Source organism: Pseudorasbora parva, chromosome 23, assembly GCF_024679245.1.
Source record: "Pseudorasbora parva isolate DD20220531a chromosome 23, ASM2467924v1, whole genome shotgun sequence".
NCBI classification, from domain to species: domain Eukaryota; kingdom Metazoa; phylum Chordata; class Actinopteri; order Cypriniformes; family Gobionidae; genus Pseudorasbora; species Pseudorasbora parva.
The window spans coordinates 22527080-22544404 of record NC_090194.1 but is presented as its reverse complement, the minus strand read 5'-3'; the positions used below and the strand labels follow the sequence as shown (position 1 = coordinate 22544404).

General features: G+C 37.4%; 1 protein-coding gene across 2 annotated transcripts in view; it reads left to right on the top strand.

The window, feature by feature from the left end:
* The window catches only part of lmnb1 (lamin B1), a 74437-nt gene extending 67469 nt beyond the window's left edge, over positions 1-6968 (top strand). For both annotated transcript variants that reach the window (XM_067434101.1, XM_067434100.1), the window contains exons 9-12: positions 5198-5302; positions 5466-5585; positions 5765-5863; positions 5986-6968. In XM_067434101.1, the coding sequence (XP_067290202.1) occupies positions 5198-5302; positions 5466-5585; positions 5765-5863; positions 5986-6027 (366 nt within the window). In that variant the 3' untranslated portion in view covers positions 6028-6968. The remainder of the gene's footprint in view (positions 1-5197; positions 5303-5465; positions 5586-5764; positions 5864-5985) is intronic.
* The last annotated feature ends 10357 nt before the right edge of the window (positions 6969-17325 follow it).

Genomic DNA, 17325 nt, shown 5'->3' with positions numbered 1-17325 from the left:
TAAAAGTCAATTATACAAAGATCAGTGGTGGAAAGAGTACTGAAAAAGCATACTCAAGTAGAAGTACTGTTACTTTAAAAAAAAAAATGTTCTAGTACAGTAAAAGTACCTGTCCTAAATACTACTAGGAGTAAAAAGTAGCCCTTTTAAAAGTACTCAAGAGTAGTGAGTATTATGCTATGATTATTCCACCATATACCCTGCAAATTAAAAATGTAGCTTACTCTTTTATGGATAATTCTCAGTAAGAACAAAAAAAGCATGAGATCACCAACAGTATTTCAATACTTGCGAAGCGGCTTGTGAGTCCTGACCGTCCTGACAGAACACAGACCGGCTAAATGACACTAAGTAAAACATCTCTAATGGAGATTGATAAAATGCAGCTAACTTATTTATTGGTGTTTTCAGATCATCCGCGCGTGAGAAAGAGCTCGCGTTCGTGGGGGTTGCCAGATTTCAGTAATTAAAACCCTCAAACAGAGCTTTTCTGTGAAAGAAACCCGTTTGAAATCTGGTGTTTTACCTAAACATCCAATCTGGCAACCATATGCACGCGGGCTCTCTCTTGCGCACGGATGATCTGAAAACACCAATAAACAAGTAAGCTGCATTTGATCAATCTCCATTTGAGATGTTCTGCTTAAAAGTGTGTCATTCAGCCTACATTTTAGACTTGTCTTTTTTTGCTAACGACATTGCATGTTTATATAACGTTACGCAGTGACTGTGATGTAGCCTAATCTGAAATACAAAAAGGCGGAAACACCATACTTCAGTTCTCTGAATTCTACATATAAATATAAATATATGACTTATATTTTTACAAAATGAATAACCTTGTCAAATGACTATCGTTTTAACTTGTATGGTGGAAAAGGTGACGTTTGCTAGAAGGATCAAACGATCTAAGCAAAGTATCTACGGTTGTATTTTGTAATACAAAATAATTTTACCTTTTGTCATTAGACACTATTTAGTTTTGTATGGTACTTGGTGTTTCCTATTATTACTGTAAGCATCTTGCGTTATCTAGACAATGCGGTCTCTCTAAGAAACTTTCAATTTAATCAGAAATTGTTTAAACAGTCAATAAGTGGATAAATCTCTACATACTGCTTGCAGGAATACAGTTGTAATTGCCACTTTCTTCAGTTTAAGACGCTGAGCGAAGCTTGCTTTAAATGGGCCGAACAAACGATCTTGAATTAAATTGTTGTGGTATCGGATTATAAACATTAACCATGACTGTTGCCATTTTTTGCCATCTGTGGGAAGGGTAGAAAAGTCTCCTGCACAGCCTGGAATATGACGTGTGTCCATGCGAGCAGCTTGTGTTTACTGATGATTCGCTGTGTCATTTCCGCCTGACAATGCACATGTTTGCATGCATATAAATGACCCCCATTGCTTGCATCACGGTTGGCCTTATGTAAATCTTGTGAATCCAAAACACCAGGGGGAAAAAAGTGCTTCTCAACATAAGAAGTAGGAGGCAATGATGTTTGAGACTCACAGTATGTGATGTCCATGTACTGAACTCTTATTATTTCACCATGGCAAGGTTAATTCAATTTTTCATTCTAGGGCACCTTTAATATTTGAGAAAGCAACCAATAATCTGTTAAATTTATGACAACCACTCTATTGAGATGTTCTTGCGGTTGCAAAGGTGGCAAAGCATTGTACATTAAAGGTTTAGTTTACCCAAAAATGAAAATTCTCTCATTAATTACTTCTGACTTAATTCATTAATTACTTAAAGACCACCGTTCATCTTTGGAACACAAATTAATATATTTTTGTTGAAATCCGATGGTTTAGAAAAGCCTTCATTGACACCAATGTCATTTCCTCAAGACCCATAAAAGGCACTAAAGACGTTGTTACAAAGCCCATCTCACTAACACTGATTCTACAATAATTTTATGAAGCGATGAGAATAGTTTTTGTGTGCGCAAAAACGAAATAACTTGTATAGTGATGGGCCGAATTCAAAACAAAGTTTTGAATGGTTATGAATTCATGATTCGGATCGCGTGTCAAACTGCTGAAATCATGTGAAATTGGCGATCCAAATCCTGAATCAATATGATTGATACAAAATGAATTTGGCCTATCACTATACAAGTTATTTAGTTTTTTTTTGGGCACAAAAACTATTCTTGTCACTTCATAAAATAGTTGTAGAATCACTGTAGTGAGATGGGCTTTGTAACGATGTCTTAGTGCCTTTTATGGGTCTAGAGAGAGGAAATGACATTGGTGTCATTGTGTTCCGAAGATGAACGGAGGTCTTAGAGGTGTCGAACGACATTAGGGTAAGTAATTAATGAGAGAATTTTCATTTTTGGGGGATCTAACCCTTTAACAATAGCCCTGTTTCCACCAAAATTACCCAGAGCAATTTGTACCAGGAACTTTTCCAATGAGCTTAACCAATCAGGATGTTCAATGCCCAAGTCTTACCCTTTTTCAAACTTTGAAAAAGTACTACCTCCTGCGCAGGGCCGTTTGGAAGGGGAAATATTTACCCAGACTTCATTTAGACCCTGGTTCCTGCGGTTGAAACACCCCTAAGTTCCTAGTTCCTAAGGAAAGTTCCTGCGGTGGAAATGCGGCTAATTTTACGTTTAAAAAAAAAAAAAAGCGGAGTTCTTTCTTTTCAAGACGCATTCTTTGTACTGATTTAATTTCAATGGATGATTTTCTCTAAAAAGAATACACCTAAGAAATCAGAATAACACTCAATTTTCAGCACTGACTATTTTTGCTTGCAATTAAAAAATAAACCTGATTTAAATATATTTCTGATGTTTTGAGTTATTTGCTATAAACATGGACTACAATTTAAAAATCGCCATGTGAGAACACATTACATTCAAATATGCAGTTATGCTTACAGAAAGCAGGTTAATGTGTTTTACATGTTAAAGGGATAGTTCACCCAAAAATGAAATTGATGTTTATCTGCTTATCTCCAGGGCATCCAAGATGTAGATGTGTTTGTTTCTTCAGTAGAACACAAATATACATATATATATATATGAACACAAATATATATATATATATATGTATGTATGTGTATATGTGTATATATATATGTATGTGTATATATATATATATATATATATATATATATATATATATATATATATATATATATATATATATATATATATATATATATATATATATATATATATATATATATATATATATATATATATATATATATATATATATATATATATATATATATATATATATATATATATATATATATACAAATCTTAATTTGTGTTCTACTGAAGAAACAAACACATCTACATCTTGGATGCCCTGGAGATAAGCAGATAAACATCAATTTCATTTTTGTGTGAACTATCTATATATATACAGTCTTGTTCAAAATAATAGCAGTACAATGTGACTAACCAGAATAATCAAGGTTTTTAGTATATTTTTCATTGCTACGTGGCAAACAAGTTACCAGTAGGTTCAGTAGATTGTCAGAAAACAAACAAGACCCAGCATTCATGATATGCACGCTCTCTTAAGGCTGTGCAATTGGGCAATTAGTTGAAAGGGGTGTGTTAAAAAAAATAGCAGTGTCTACCTTTGACTGTACAAACTCAAAACTATTTTGTACAAACATTTTTTTTTTCTGGGATTTAGCAATCCTGTGAATCACTAAACTAATATTTAGTTGTATGACCACAGTTTTTTTTAAACTGCTTGACATCTGTGTGGCATGGAGTCAACCAACTTGTGGCACCTCTCAGCTGTTATTCCACTCCATGATTCTTTAACAACATTCCACAATTCATTCACATTTCTTGGTTTTGCTTCAGAAACAGCATTTTTGATATCACCCCACAAGTTCTCAATTGGATTAAGGTCTGGAGATTGGGCTGGCCACTCCATAACATTAATTTTGTTGGTTTGGAACCAAGACTTTGCCCATTTACTAGTGTGTTTTGGGTCATTGTCTTGTTGAAACAACCATTTCAAGGGCATGTCCTCTTCAGCATAGGGCAACATGACCTCTTCAAGTATTTTAACATATGCAAACTGATCCATGATCCCTGGTATGCGATAAATAGGCCCAACACCATAGTAGGAGAAACATGCCCATATCATGATGCTTGCACCTCCATGCTTCACTGTCTTCACTGTGTACTGTGGCTTGAATTCAGAGTTTGGGGGTCGTCTCACAAACTGCCTGTGGCCCTTGGACCCAAAAAGAACAATTTTACTCTCATCAGTCCACAAAATGTTCCTCCATTTCTCTTTAGGCCAGTTGATGTGTTCTTTGGCAAATTGTAACCTCTTCTGCACATGCCTTTTTTTTAACAGAGGGACTTTGCGGGGGATTCTTGAAAATAGATTAGCTTCACACAGACGTCTTCTAACTGTCACACTACTTACAGGTAACTCCAGACTGTCTTTGATCATCCTGGAGGTGATCATTGGCTGAGCCTTTGCCATTCTGGTTATTCTTCTATCCATTTTGATGGTTGTCTTCCGTTTTCTTCCACGGCTCTCTGGTTTTGCTCTCCATTTTAAGGCATTGGAGATCATTTTAGCTGAACAGCCTATCATTTTTTGCACCTCTTTATAGGTTTTCCCCTCTTTAATCAACTTTTTAATCAAAGTACGCTGTTCTTCTGAACAATGTCTTGAATGACCCATTTTCCTCAGCTTTCAAATGCATGTTCAACAAGTGTTGGCTTCATCCTTAAATAGGGGCCACCTGATTCACACCTGTTTCTTCACAAAATTGATGACCTCAGTGATTGAATGCCACACTGCTATTTTTTTGAACACACGCCTTTCAACTAATTCAACTAATTGCCCAATTGCACAGCCTTAAGAGCGTGCATATCATGAATGCTGGGTCTCATTTGTTTTCTGAGAATCTACTGAACCTACTGGTAACTTGTTTGCCACGTAGCAATAAAAAAATATACGAAAAACCTTAATTATTCTGGTTAGTCACATTGTACTGCTATTATTTTGAACAAGACTGTGTGTATGTATGTATGTATGTATATATATATATATATATATATATATATATATATATATATATATATATATATATATATATATATATATATATATATAATAATCTTTTTTTAATTGTCAATAATTAAATTAATTTACCCCTTTTAATTTTTTTTCTTCTTCTCAGGATCAACCCATGGCAGGATATCAGCTGACTAGAACTATCGGTGATGTTTCTGCGGTGTATAAATTCACTGCTAAATACACCCTGAAGGCTGGACAGAAAGTGACGGTACATATAAATTCTCCATAGATTTGTTAAGCTGATTATGAATAAAAACCATCACCTGACAGGATGTTAATGGGGGAAATTCAGCATATGTATTTGTTGTACAAAATACAGCTGTTCAGCCTTCTTTTGTAGCTTTGTTTTTAGTGAATGTTTATTTTGTCAGATCTGGGCATCTAACGCTGGTGTGAGTTCCAGCCCTCCTGCAGATCTGATCTGGAAGAACCAGAGCTCATGGGGGAGCGGGGAGAACATTAAAGTGGTTCTGCTGAGCCCAGACGGAGAGGTGAGACTAACTCAGAACCATGTGGATCTGATTGTGTGAAAATGCCAGGGCTTTGTTTATGATGTTTTATTTTTCAACGTCATATTACATTTTTCATCATGCATTAGTCATTGTTCATCAGTGGCCAGTAGAGGGCAGGATTGGTTCTGTTGTGGTGATATGAAGTACTGTCCTTACAGGAAGTAGCTGTAAGTAGCACAGTATTCAAGACTGCACTGGAGGAGGAAGAGGAAGAAAAGGAAGATGAAGTCATTGAGGAGCATTTCTTTCACCAGCAGGTCTGATATCAAGCACACATCAGCTATATCAATTGCATGTATCAAACCTCATCGTCATTTGAATGCTTTTGTGTGTTATTTGTAAGGTTCTGCTCAGTGTTCCATTATACATGTTTTCACAGGGAGATCAACGTACTGCCAAGAGAGGTTGTTTAGTCATGTGATTAACACTTCAGCCAATTGGAGATGGCAGTTTAACCACCATAAAGCTTCCCATGTGGTCCATTCTGAGTGAGATGCCATTTTTGTGCTTGTAAAATCTCTCACTTCAGTTTGTTTCAGTTTTTGTGAATGTTTATCAGCTTAAATGTGATGAACCAAATGCTTTTCTTTTCATGTGTGAGTTGTGACTATTTCAGTTTCTGTGACTAACCCTTTTTATCATGTTTATTTTTTTTTATAAGATGGCATTTTAGGTCTTTTTATAGACAGTTTTACAGACGGTAGACACATTTACATGGTAGTTTGAATAATGTTAAAGTTTGTAATTGTATTTAAAACAGCTGTTTGAAACTAATTCACTACACAATCACAGGGCCTAAACATCTCAGCAGTACGATTGCTCAACTAACCTGAACAATTCCAGACTTCATTGTTTTGTAAGCACATCATTTTTTATTTTTTTTTATGAGAAGGGACTTTTTTTTCTCTCCTCACATTGGATCGGTAAATATTTTTCTGCATATGCGGTGTCAGGTGTGTTTTGGATATGATGTACCAGCAGCAGAGTCTCAAACCACTGCAGTTTTGGGTCTGAAATGCATCTGTCTCACTCACTCAGATACAGCTTGTCTCCTCCATAGAGGATTGTGTTGATTGAGCCATTGGTCATGCCAGCGGACCCTGAAAACACTGCCTGCTAATATGATCAGTTATTACAGTGTGCAAGCTATTAAACCTTAAGATTCAGTACTGTATTTTTGTCAGCTTGTCAGAGATGCTGAAGTTCTATTTTGTACTGCTTTTTTCTGTATTATCTAACAATCACTAGCCTTACACACAAAAAAAAGTAACCTTTTTAAGAATTGTCACTTGCATGCTTTTTGTTTTGCTGCAGCCTTTATATTTAAAATGATTGAATAAAGTGTTGATTGACTGCATTTTATTAGTTGCTTTTTTCCATTTATTTATTATTTTAGCGCATGGAACTGCAAAAGGCGAATATCCGCACAGCGCAGCCGCTGTGGAACGTACGCTGTGTTTAAATGCTGTTCTATGAACTATGTTCTATGTTTGACTGAATTTTGTTTTATACAGTCCTGTGATATTGGGAACATTACAAATTCTGTGTTGAATCAGCTGAAAACAGCCGCGAGCATTTAAATACATGACGAGGTAAAGTGGAAAACTGCAATAAACAAATGTTTCACTTTAGCACAACCACAATTTACCTTGCAGCTACTAACAGCGAAGAAATCTGGTGTTTTGGAAGAAACATTTATTAAAAATGTTGCTGTTATTGCTTAAATTGATATTATAGAATATAAATAGCTTTCACAGAGGCTGTTTTCGTATTTTCTACAGGTGTTGACAATTTTTATTAATTAGGGGTTGTGCTTGAAAACCTATTGTATTTGTAACGGTTTTTATTCTGCTGTAAAACGCATAGTGCAGACCAAACCATAGGGGCTAGAGACTTGAAACTTGGCCAATAGGTAGTACAAAAATTGAGGAGAGGTTATCAAATTATGAGCCAGATTGGCCTATAGGTAGGCCTATAACGATCAATTGCGCGAAACTGCTCATAACTCCTAGGCCGTTGGCCGTAGCGTCAAGTGCCTTATATCATTGGAATCATTGGCTCGAGACGGGCCAGACGCATGCCTCAGATTAGATCGTGACCTGGGAAAATGTCCGGCTATTCTGGCTTTTTCCAAATATCTACTTTTGCTAGGGGGGAGGAGCCCCTTCCCAAGTTTGAGGGGGGAGGAGCCCCTTTTTACTTTATTGGCTATAGCTCGTCAACGGAACGAGACATTTTCACCAAACTCAGCACACCTATGTAAGAGCTCATTCTGTGGTCACCCGAAGAAGGACGGGGTGACTGGCCTTTTGGTGGCCTTATAACGGTTGAAAAGGTGTTAAAATGATGCATTTCTAAGGAAAATCAAATTAAATGCTTGAATGCCGCCCTCTTCCTGCCCAATTTGCATACAGCTTCTCAAAATCGGGCATGCCTATGCGTCACGTCACCCTAAAGAACCTTGCAGACTTTTATGGACGTCGGACCATCGGTGGCACTTTAACTGTTAGAAAGGTCAACTACATTATCCTATGCAAAATGACATTTAAATGACTAAAAATGTCTGTTCTGTGCAGAACTTCACCAAATTAGCTGAGCATGTGCACCCTATTATTGTAATGAAGCGTGCAAACTTTCCTGGAGATCGGGCCGTCGGTAGCGGTATTACAGTTTAAAAGGTAAAAAAAATAAAAATCATTAATTAATTAATATCCATGATAAATGAGCTGAAAATGCAAAATTCTACCGTTGTGCTCTCTGACGGCGATGTCAAAACGCTTGATAAAGTTTTTGTAACCAGCAACTCAAAAATCAAGTGCTGAGACCCTATAGTTTTATGCCCTTTTACGCCCTATTTATTAGGGGTTCAAGCACAAATAGGGTGTCGAATTCCCTCCCCTCCACTAGATGCTAGAAATGTCATACTTCATCCCCGACTCAAAAAAAAACATCATGATTCTACACAAAATCCTCGAGCAGGAGCACATTGAATCAGTGCGAACAAAAGCGGAGTTGGTGTGCGAGTGAGCTGTTTTATCAGAGCATTGTCAACGTCAGCGAGTATTTGCATTAGATTATTAGCCTATTACTATTATTATTTTCTAATGGCATCAATAAACCTTACCCGCAATGAAGTGTTGGGTCTTCCATTCGTGGACCCTGATTCTGAAGTGGAATATCTGATGGCAGTGATTTTGAAAGTGAAACTAACCCTCACGTATATAAGCACAAACGGTGAATCCTTTGCCCAATGTAGATGGTCCTTTGCCCAATGTCAGTGATGGGAACAATCCCGGGGTCGGAGTGTTCATCGCGAAGTTAGCAAGTGTATTAGTTTGGAGACACTTGGAATAAGCAACTTGTTACCTATTATTTATTTCCAATATCTATATCTGCAACAAAATGTGTATGTAAGTTAACATGTTTAAGGGCATTAACTTGGAAAATGTGCCCATTAATGATAAACAGCCATTTCAGATGAGCTAATGAGTGGTTCTCTGCTGCCACCTGCTGGTTAAAAAAATCATTGTCATATTAACTACTTGTTCTATAATTCATATTAAGAAATTATAAAACCACTATTATAACATTTACAATTACATTTTGTCAAATTTGATCAATTCTTTTTCATTAGAGCAGTGGTATTGACAGTTCTGCCAAAATGATGATTAATGTTTAAAAATGACTACAAGACTAGGAGTAAGCATTTTGTTACTAATAATTTATTTAAAATATCTATAGGTAAAACAGAAGTGTGTCTGTCTGTCTCTAATTATTTTACTGCTGAAAGGCCTTAAATGCAAAAGACCTTAACTGTTTAAAGGCCTTAAATGCTTGAACCCTGCAAAATGCTGCTTGCAGCTTTAATTACAAATATAATAGTTTATTATGTTTTATATATTTTAGAAACAATATAGCCATATAATGAGGAGCAAGGTTTTTACAGTCTATGTTTTTTATCCTGTGATTAGGCCAGTTTCATTGAAATGTAAGATAATGGTAGAGTGTTTAAAGTGTTATAATTTAAAGTCTGGATCCCATGAATTAAGGACAACATTTTTCCTCTTTAAACATTTTATTAACTTTTTTAATAGATCTAATGAAATGTATTAAATTATATTTCAATGATAGACTCATAAAAGATAGATATCAGTGTCTTACTTAAATTGTTAACTCTTGAAAAATGTTTTAAAAGGGGAAATTCAACCCAAAAATGTAATTGTTTATTCACCCTAATGTCATTCCAAACCTAAATTAATTTATTTCTGTGTAGCATTAAATAATTTGAGTCTGTTTTTTGTGTTTATACAATATTAAAATGGTAGCCTAACCAAAATGGCTTGGTTGCCCACATTCTTCAAAACCTCTTTTGTGTTTCACGGAAGTCATACGGGTGTGGAATGACACGAGAGTGAGTAGATGACAGCATTTAAAAGCAGTAAAGTTACTTTACTGCATCCTATCTCAATCATCAGTGCTTTACTGTCAAGTGCATTTCTTTGTGACAAAAGCAATATTAAGTTTATCTGCATTTGCAGCAAATTCAATAATATCTATCATTATTTGTCCTTGTCCTAGTTTTATTTATTTACTCCAATTTAAGACCTCAACCCCAGCAAAAACATTCACGGGGAACTCATGGACCGGATGGGCTGGGTTTGCCAGGGCTGAATTTTAGCCCCAGTCCAGGCCCTATGTCTTTGTAGCAGATGAGGCCTTTCCCCTCAGGATAAACCTCATGAGGCATTCCCTGGGTGCACCCTTCCCTGAGAGAAACGGGTTTTTAATTACCATCTCTCTAGAGCTCATCTGGTGGTGGAAGGGGGATCCAGTCCTCTAAGTGGAGGATGTATTGTCGCATGTTCACCCTAATGTTGTGGAGGGGTGTGTGAAGGCTACATGTGTCCTCCACAATTTCATGCGGAGATCTACCGAGGCACCTGTTGTGAGTGGGGTGGTGCAGGGTTAGGAGGACTCGCTGCAAAGTCTCATTTGGGTTGTTGCAAACAATTCTGCCGGAGAGGCCATCCAGGTCAGGGACGGCTTCATGGCACACTTTTCAGCCGAGGGAGCAGTCGCGTGGCAACCGACTGAATAGTTCTGTGTTGATCTGCATGTGTTCATCTGCTTGTCTATATGTGTTCATGTATTCATCTGCATGTGTTCATCTGCTTGTATGTTTTGTTCATGTATTCATCTGCATGTGTCCGTGTTCTTCATATGTTCATCTGCTTGAATGTGTTATGCATGTGTTCATAAACACTCATAATGCTGATTAGTTCTGCACATATTTCTTTAATTAATCAATATTGTAAATCACATCTTTTCAACCTCTCTTGTAAATATTATCTTTTTTCTTTTATATTGTAAATCATTCATCAGTTTGTTGTTCATTTTTACATTATAAATGGAGCCAGCCTCCAAAAAGAATACATGTCACGTTGCTGCATTTTCATTACACTACACCACAACAGTTCCACTAACAAAAAAACAAATCTTTACTATACTACAGGTCCTTTTAAAAAAAATTGCATATTGTGATAAAAGTTCATTATTTTCCATAATGTAATGATAAAAATTAAACTTTCATGTATTTTTGACTCATTGCACACTAACTTAAATATTTCAGATATTTTATTGTTTTAATACTGATGATTTTGCCATACAGCTCACGAAAACCCATCTCAAAAAATTAGCATATCATGAAAAGGTTCTCTAAATGAGCTATTAACCTCATCATCTAAATCAACTAATTAACTCTAAACACCTGCAAACGATTCCTGAGGCTTTTAAAAACTCCCAGCCTGGTTCAATACTCAAAACCGCAATCATGGGTTAAGACTGCCGACCTGACTGCTGTCCAGAAGGCCATTATTGACACCCTCAAGCGAGAGAGTAAGACAGAAAGAAATTTCTGAATGAATCGGCTGTTCCCAGAGTGTTGTATCAAGGCACCTCTGTGGGAAGGAAAAAGTGTGGCAAAAAACACTGCACAATGAGAAGAGGTGACCGGACCCTGAGGAAGATTGTGGAAAAGGACCGATTCCAGACCTTGGGGGACCTGCGGAAGCAGTGGACTAAGTCTGGAGTAGAAACATCCAGAGCTACCGTGCACAGACATGGACAGGAAATGGCACCTGGTATTACTGTGCTCAATTGACCTGCCAACTCTCCTGACCTGAACCCCAAAGAGAATCTGTGGGATATTGTGAAGAGAAAGTTGAGAGATGCAAGACCCAACACTCTGGATGAGCTTAAGGCCGCTATCAAAGCATCCTGGGCCTCCATAACATCTCAGCAGTGCCACAGGCTGATTGCCTCCATGCCACATTAAAGCAGTCATTTCTGCAAAAGGATTCCCAACCAAGTATTGAGTGCATAACAATTATTTGAAGGTTGACTTTTTTTGTATTAAAAACACTTTTCTTTTATTGGGCGGATGAAATATGCAAAAAAAAATTAGATTCAGTACAAAATTATCAGTATTAAAACAATAAAAGACCTGAAATATTTCAGTTGATGTGCAATGAATCTAAAATATATAAAAGTATAATTTTTATCATTACATTATGGAAAATAATGAACTTTATCACAATATGCTCATTTTTTGAGAAGGACCTGTATGTGACCAGCCAGATCTGCATGAACAAGACTGCTTTCTCATCTAGATCTCTATTTCTGTTCTGAGCAAATTTGGCTTTTTACACACACTTCACATTTCAAATTGGATCTGTCAATTTTACCTCTAATTTTCATCCCATCTGTAACATTCTCCAACATTAACACATCATCATAATTACAATGACCCAGTGTTTCATGCCATGTCTGAATATCATAGCACGCGTTACACTCATCAATCTCATTACCAACAGTACTCAAATAAAACAGTCTGTCATACATATGAATATCAAAAATTGTACCATTTTTGTGAATGAGTCGGTTCTGTCCCTCTTTGAAGATTACTGTCGCTCCATGTGAAATTGCCGCTTTGACGGAAAAGATGTCTTGAGAAAATGATGGAACATAAAGTGCCTCCGTCAACATGTCCACAGTGCGGCCGTTGCTATTTCTCAAATGCAATTTAGCGGTACCTTTCTTCAGCGCGATACCACTGGCCCATTCTCCATCAGCCAGCTCCAGAATGTGACTCTGAGGTTTGAAACTTAGGTCAAAATCCACTAACTTCTTAATGTCCGAAACATTGTGTTTAGTAACTCCAGAATCCACCATGAGGCCTTTTATTTCCATTCCATCAATCAGGACTTTATTCACCTGCTTAACCATAAACGCAAATGTGTGATCTTCCTCTTCATCCACCGTTTGCTTCACTTTATCCCGCTTTCTACGACAGTGCACGTCTTTATGTGAGGCGCTTTTACAGAAACTGCACCATTGTCTCCGTTCCCCGCGCTCCCAGCAACCATCGTGCACTCCGCGGCTTTATGGCCTTTCTGGCCACAGTCGTAACAGGTAAGTCTCGTGCTCCAATTGTCCCTTTCTCTAACTTTCATTACGCTGTCCTCTCCCGAACCAGCAATGGCAAACATTTCTGTGCTTTCATAACTCCTCAAATTTGCTTTTAAGTCGGCAAATGTTTTTTCATCACTCGTAATAAAAATAGTGAATGGTTTGAAAGTATCGGGCAAACTCTTTAGAATCATGGCAGTCAATAAATCATTGCTCAAAGTCTCTCCCGCATTTCACAATGCTGTGATGGCAGTCTCGGCACGAATAATGTAATCTGTAACAGTTTCATTTACACCTTTCTGAAGAGATGTCAACTCCGTATACCAAGTTATCACACGTGGCTTCCCCTTACCAGCATAGTGATCTCTCAAATTCTGCAGAGCCTTTCTGCTATCATCCGCAGCCTCTCTCAACACAAACAAACTCTTGTCGTCTAATAATTGGATCAGAGCTGCATATGCCTCTTCATTTTTACCGTCGTCTTCAATTTCCTCACCATTATCTTTCTTAGCAGAGGCGACATCCAATATGGTGGATTTCAAACCCAGAAGACGCAAATGTGCCAGGAACTTTGTTTCCCACAACTCGTAATTCTTTTCCTCTCCGTTGAAACATAAAAAATTCCATCGGTTCCCAAACTCTTTACTGGGCCCATAAACTGTTGGGGCTGCCATCTCAGTTAGAGCTAGGTAACCGGTACATGACGAAGGAATAAAAGACTTATTAAAGCGGCCATTTTTATTAAAGGTCCCATTCCTCGCGTGTTTTCGAATTTTTGATTATGTTTACAGTGTGCAATATAACATGAGTTCATGTTTCGTGTGTAAAAAAATAGTATTTTTCACACAATTTACTTATCTGTACAGCACTGTTTCCTCTGTCCTAAAAATGGCCCGATGATTTCCTTGTTCTATGAAGTCCCTCCTTCAGAAATACGTAACGAGTTCTGATTGGGCCTGTGCTTCCCGTGTTGTGATTGGACAGCAGCTTAGCGCACTTTGCCCGGAAAGGTCCCGCCTCTTACCATAACGGGGAGATGCAAGCGTTGAATGCGCGCTCTTCTCCACGTGGGAGAGCAACAAGACCACGCACCCTTTTTTGCGTGTTCTTGTGGGCGGAGGGTTAGTCAACAAACGGTTCTAGTGATGTCATTACATCCCTGCACTTCCTGCTGTAGTCCAAACCCGCCGTTCGCTGTAGGCTTTGAAAGGGAACTTCTGTTAAATAAAATATCTTGCTTGGCATTGAACTTTGAGCTTTATAATTTTACAGGTATTATTTATGCTCTAACAGCAACATTACACACTAACTAAAGTTTGAAAGATGGAATTGCGAAGAACGGGACCTTTAATGATTGCACATCTGTGTATGTTACTCCACTCACTTCAAGGAAGACAGATCACCATCAATTAGAGAACATATACAATTACATAAGTCAACATCACAAAACATCTTAAGGCTAAAAGTAGCTCCTAACTTGCCGATTTAGGAGAAACTCTTAAAAATAATAGCCGTGTCAGTCCTAATTTTACGACTACTATATTTGTGGTCTATACGGAAGCCCTGAACGGCCATGGATAATATTTTTTTTCTGTGTTGTTATGTCGTGATCACAAGTTAATTTTCTCGTGATCTCAAGATAACGAAAGTTGTTTTCTCGTGATCACGAGTTAATTTTCTCGTGATCTCGAGAAAACAAAAGTTGTTTTGTCGTGATCACGAGTTCATATTTTCTAAGTTACACAACTGCGCCACGAGGTGGCAGTATAGAACCAATTAACTGATGGGTTGCGGTATAGCCTATCCACCATGTGTTGTACTGGTCCAGATTGAACGCGTTGAAGACCTTTCGTGATCACTATAATTTGTGCAGTACTGTGTGCATTAGGCAATTAATATAACTGAATGGTCTAATGTGATTAGTTTGCTATAATAGCGTTTGGTGCGTTACTAAACTTACTGTTAAACTCATTTTGATTTCACTATTCTATTTGCACCTTTTTGTGCATTAAAATGCCATTTTAATCAGCAGCCTAAATAACCGTTAGTTTGCCAGATTGTGTCAATCAATGTATCGCCTAGATGTGATGTATAGCCCATGTAAAGATGCATTGCAGCCTAATTTAAATCAGTGATAATGTGCAATTAAAACGATTGTATTTTGTACAAGACTGTATTAACTGGATTAAACGTTTGTTTGTTTTTAGAAATATGGAGTAGGCTACTGCACCGCTTTTTAATGGAATAAAGGCTAGAAGGAAGGATACTAATAACAAACAAATTATGTAATGTTATTTCAAACGAATGAGGAAAATAAAATGGGCTGAATCGAAACTAAACGATTTTTAGAATAGAACAGAATAATCTGCCATCCTTCTGAAGGATCCTTCTCTTTTGATCATTTAAACATGTTAATTACACAAATAAAATGTGTATTAAGTGAAGCAAAGATTTTGCTGAAAGATGGCACGGTTTATTATCCATTGATCAGATGCCTGCGAAAGTTGTGTTCGTTGCTACAGCAACCGTAGACTCTGGGTGCTGTGCAGTATTTCAGAATGAAACTTGTGATCACGAGAAAACAACTTTTGTTATCTCGAGATCACGAGAAAATGATGTCGTTATCACGAGAAAACAACTTTTGTTATCTTGAGATCACAAGATAATTAACTCGTGATCATGACATAAGACAGAAAAAAAAATATTATCCATGGCCGTTCAGGGCTTCCGTAGGTCTAAGAGTATTTCACAAATAATTTTAGCACTAAAACTTGCGGCTAAATCCATGAAATGCTAGGAGTAGTCAAGAGGACTCCCAAGTCACTAAGACCAAATCACAAACAATCCTAATGGCTTTTGCAGCAATATGCCCAAAGACACTATACAACATTGAGGCAATAGTCATAATACATGGCTTATCTTTAATAAAAAATAAATACAATATGTCAGATTACCTGTGACAGTTGTTTTTACGAGTTTACACGTAAAAATGATTGAATAGCGTAAACAAAAATAAGCATATTAGGCGCACTGTCCGAGGGGATCGAGGTGGTCATAGTTAGTAAGATGACATCATCCATTGCAACTAGGTCAACCCCGCCCTTGCAGCTTAAGCTTAAAGGGATACTTCACTTGGAAATTAAATTTTGATATATTTTAGCTTACCTCATGGGAATCCGAGATGTAGGAGTATTTGTTTCCCTAGTAATTTCAATTTTGATCATTTTAGGTCAAACCGTTCCTGTCTGTGTCTCACATAATGCAGGTCTATGGTCACCACCTCAAAGAGCATACACAGAGAAGTCCAAATAAAACAATCCCCCATCGTAAGTACACATTGATGGCCTAAGACATGAAACAAGCGGTTTGTGTGAGAAATCGAACAGTATTTATATCGCTTTTACCTCGTGTACACCACTACGTCCGACTGATCCGAGGGCGCGCGTGCGCGTTTCCTGTTGTGACATTCGCACGTTCTGGCTTTAGTCTGCGCAAGCGCGGAAAGCGCCGTAAGTGGTATTACATTCTTGATCAGTGTATTCTGGTTCAAATAAATATGGTTGTGAAAAAAATTCAACGTTGTCTGTTAATATATCGAAATCTTCCATTGCGATGTCCTGTACGTCTAAATATGTTTAGATCTTCACAGTGAAAGGTAACACTTCCCAAATTTCTGTGTAAACAACAAGAGACGTACATGCGCAAGAGATCCACTTCTGGCGTTTTCCACGCTTGCGCAGAATAAAGCCAGAACGCGCGAATGTCACAACCGGAAACACGCACGCGCGCCCTCGGATCAGTCGGACGTAGTGGTGTACAAGAGGTAAAAACAATATAAATACTGTTTGTTTTCTCACACAAACCGCTCGTTTCGTGTCTTAGGCCATCTGTGTGAACTTACAATGAGGGATTTTTTAATTTGGACTTCTCTGTGTATACTCTTTGAGGTGGTGACCATAGACCTGCATTATGTGAGGCACAGACAAGAACGGTTTGACCTAAAATGATCAAAATTGAAACTACTGGGGAAACAAATAATCCTACATCTCGGATGCCCATGAGGTAAGCTAAAACATATCAAAATTTAATTTCAAAGTGAACTATCCCTTTAAGACTTATCTCTATTCTTTAGTTAAGGTTGCTCTCAGCAGCTTTGTAAATAGGTTTGTAAACCTGTAACTAAGAACTTTTACTGCCATTTAGGAGAACTCTTAGTGGTAAGATAAAATGTTTTGTGTATACGGCCCTAGTT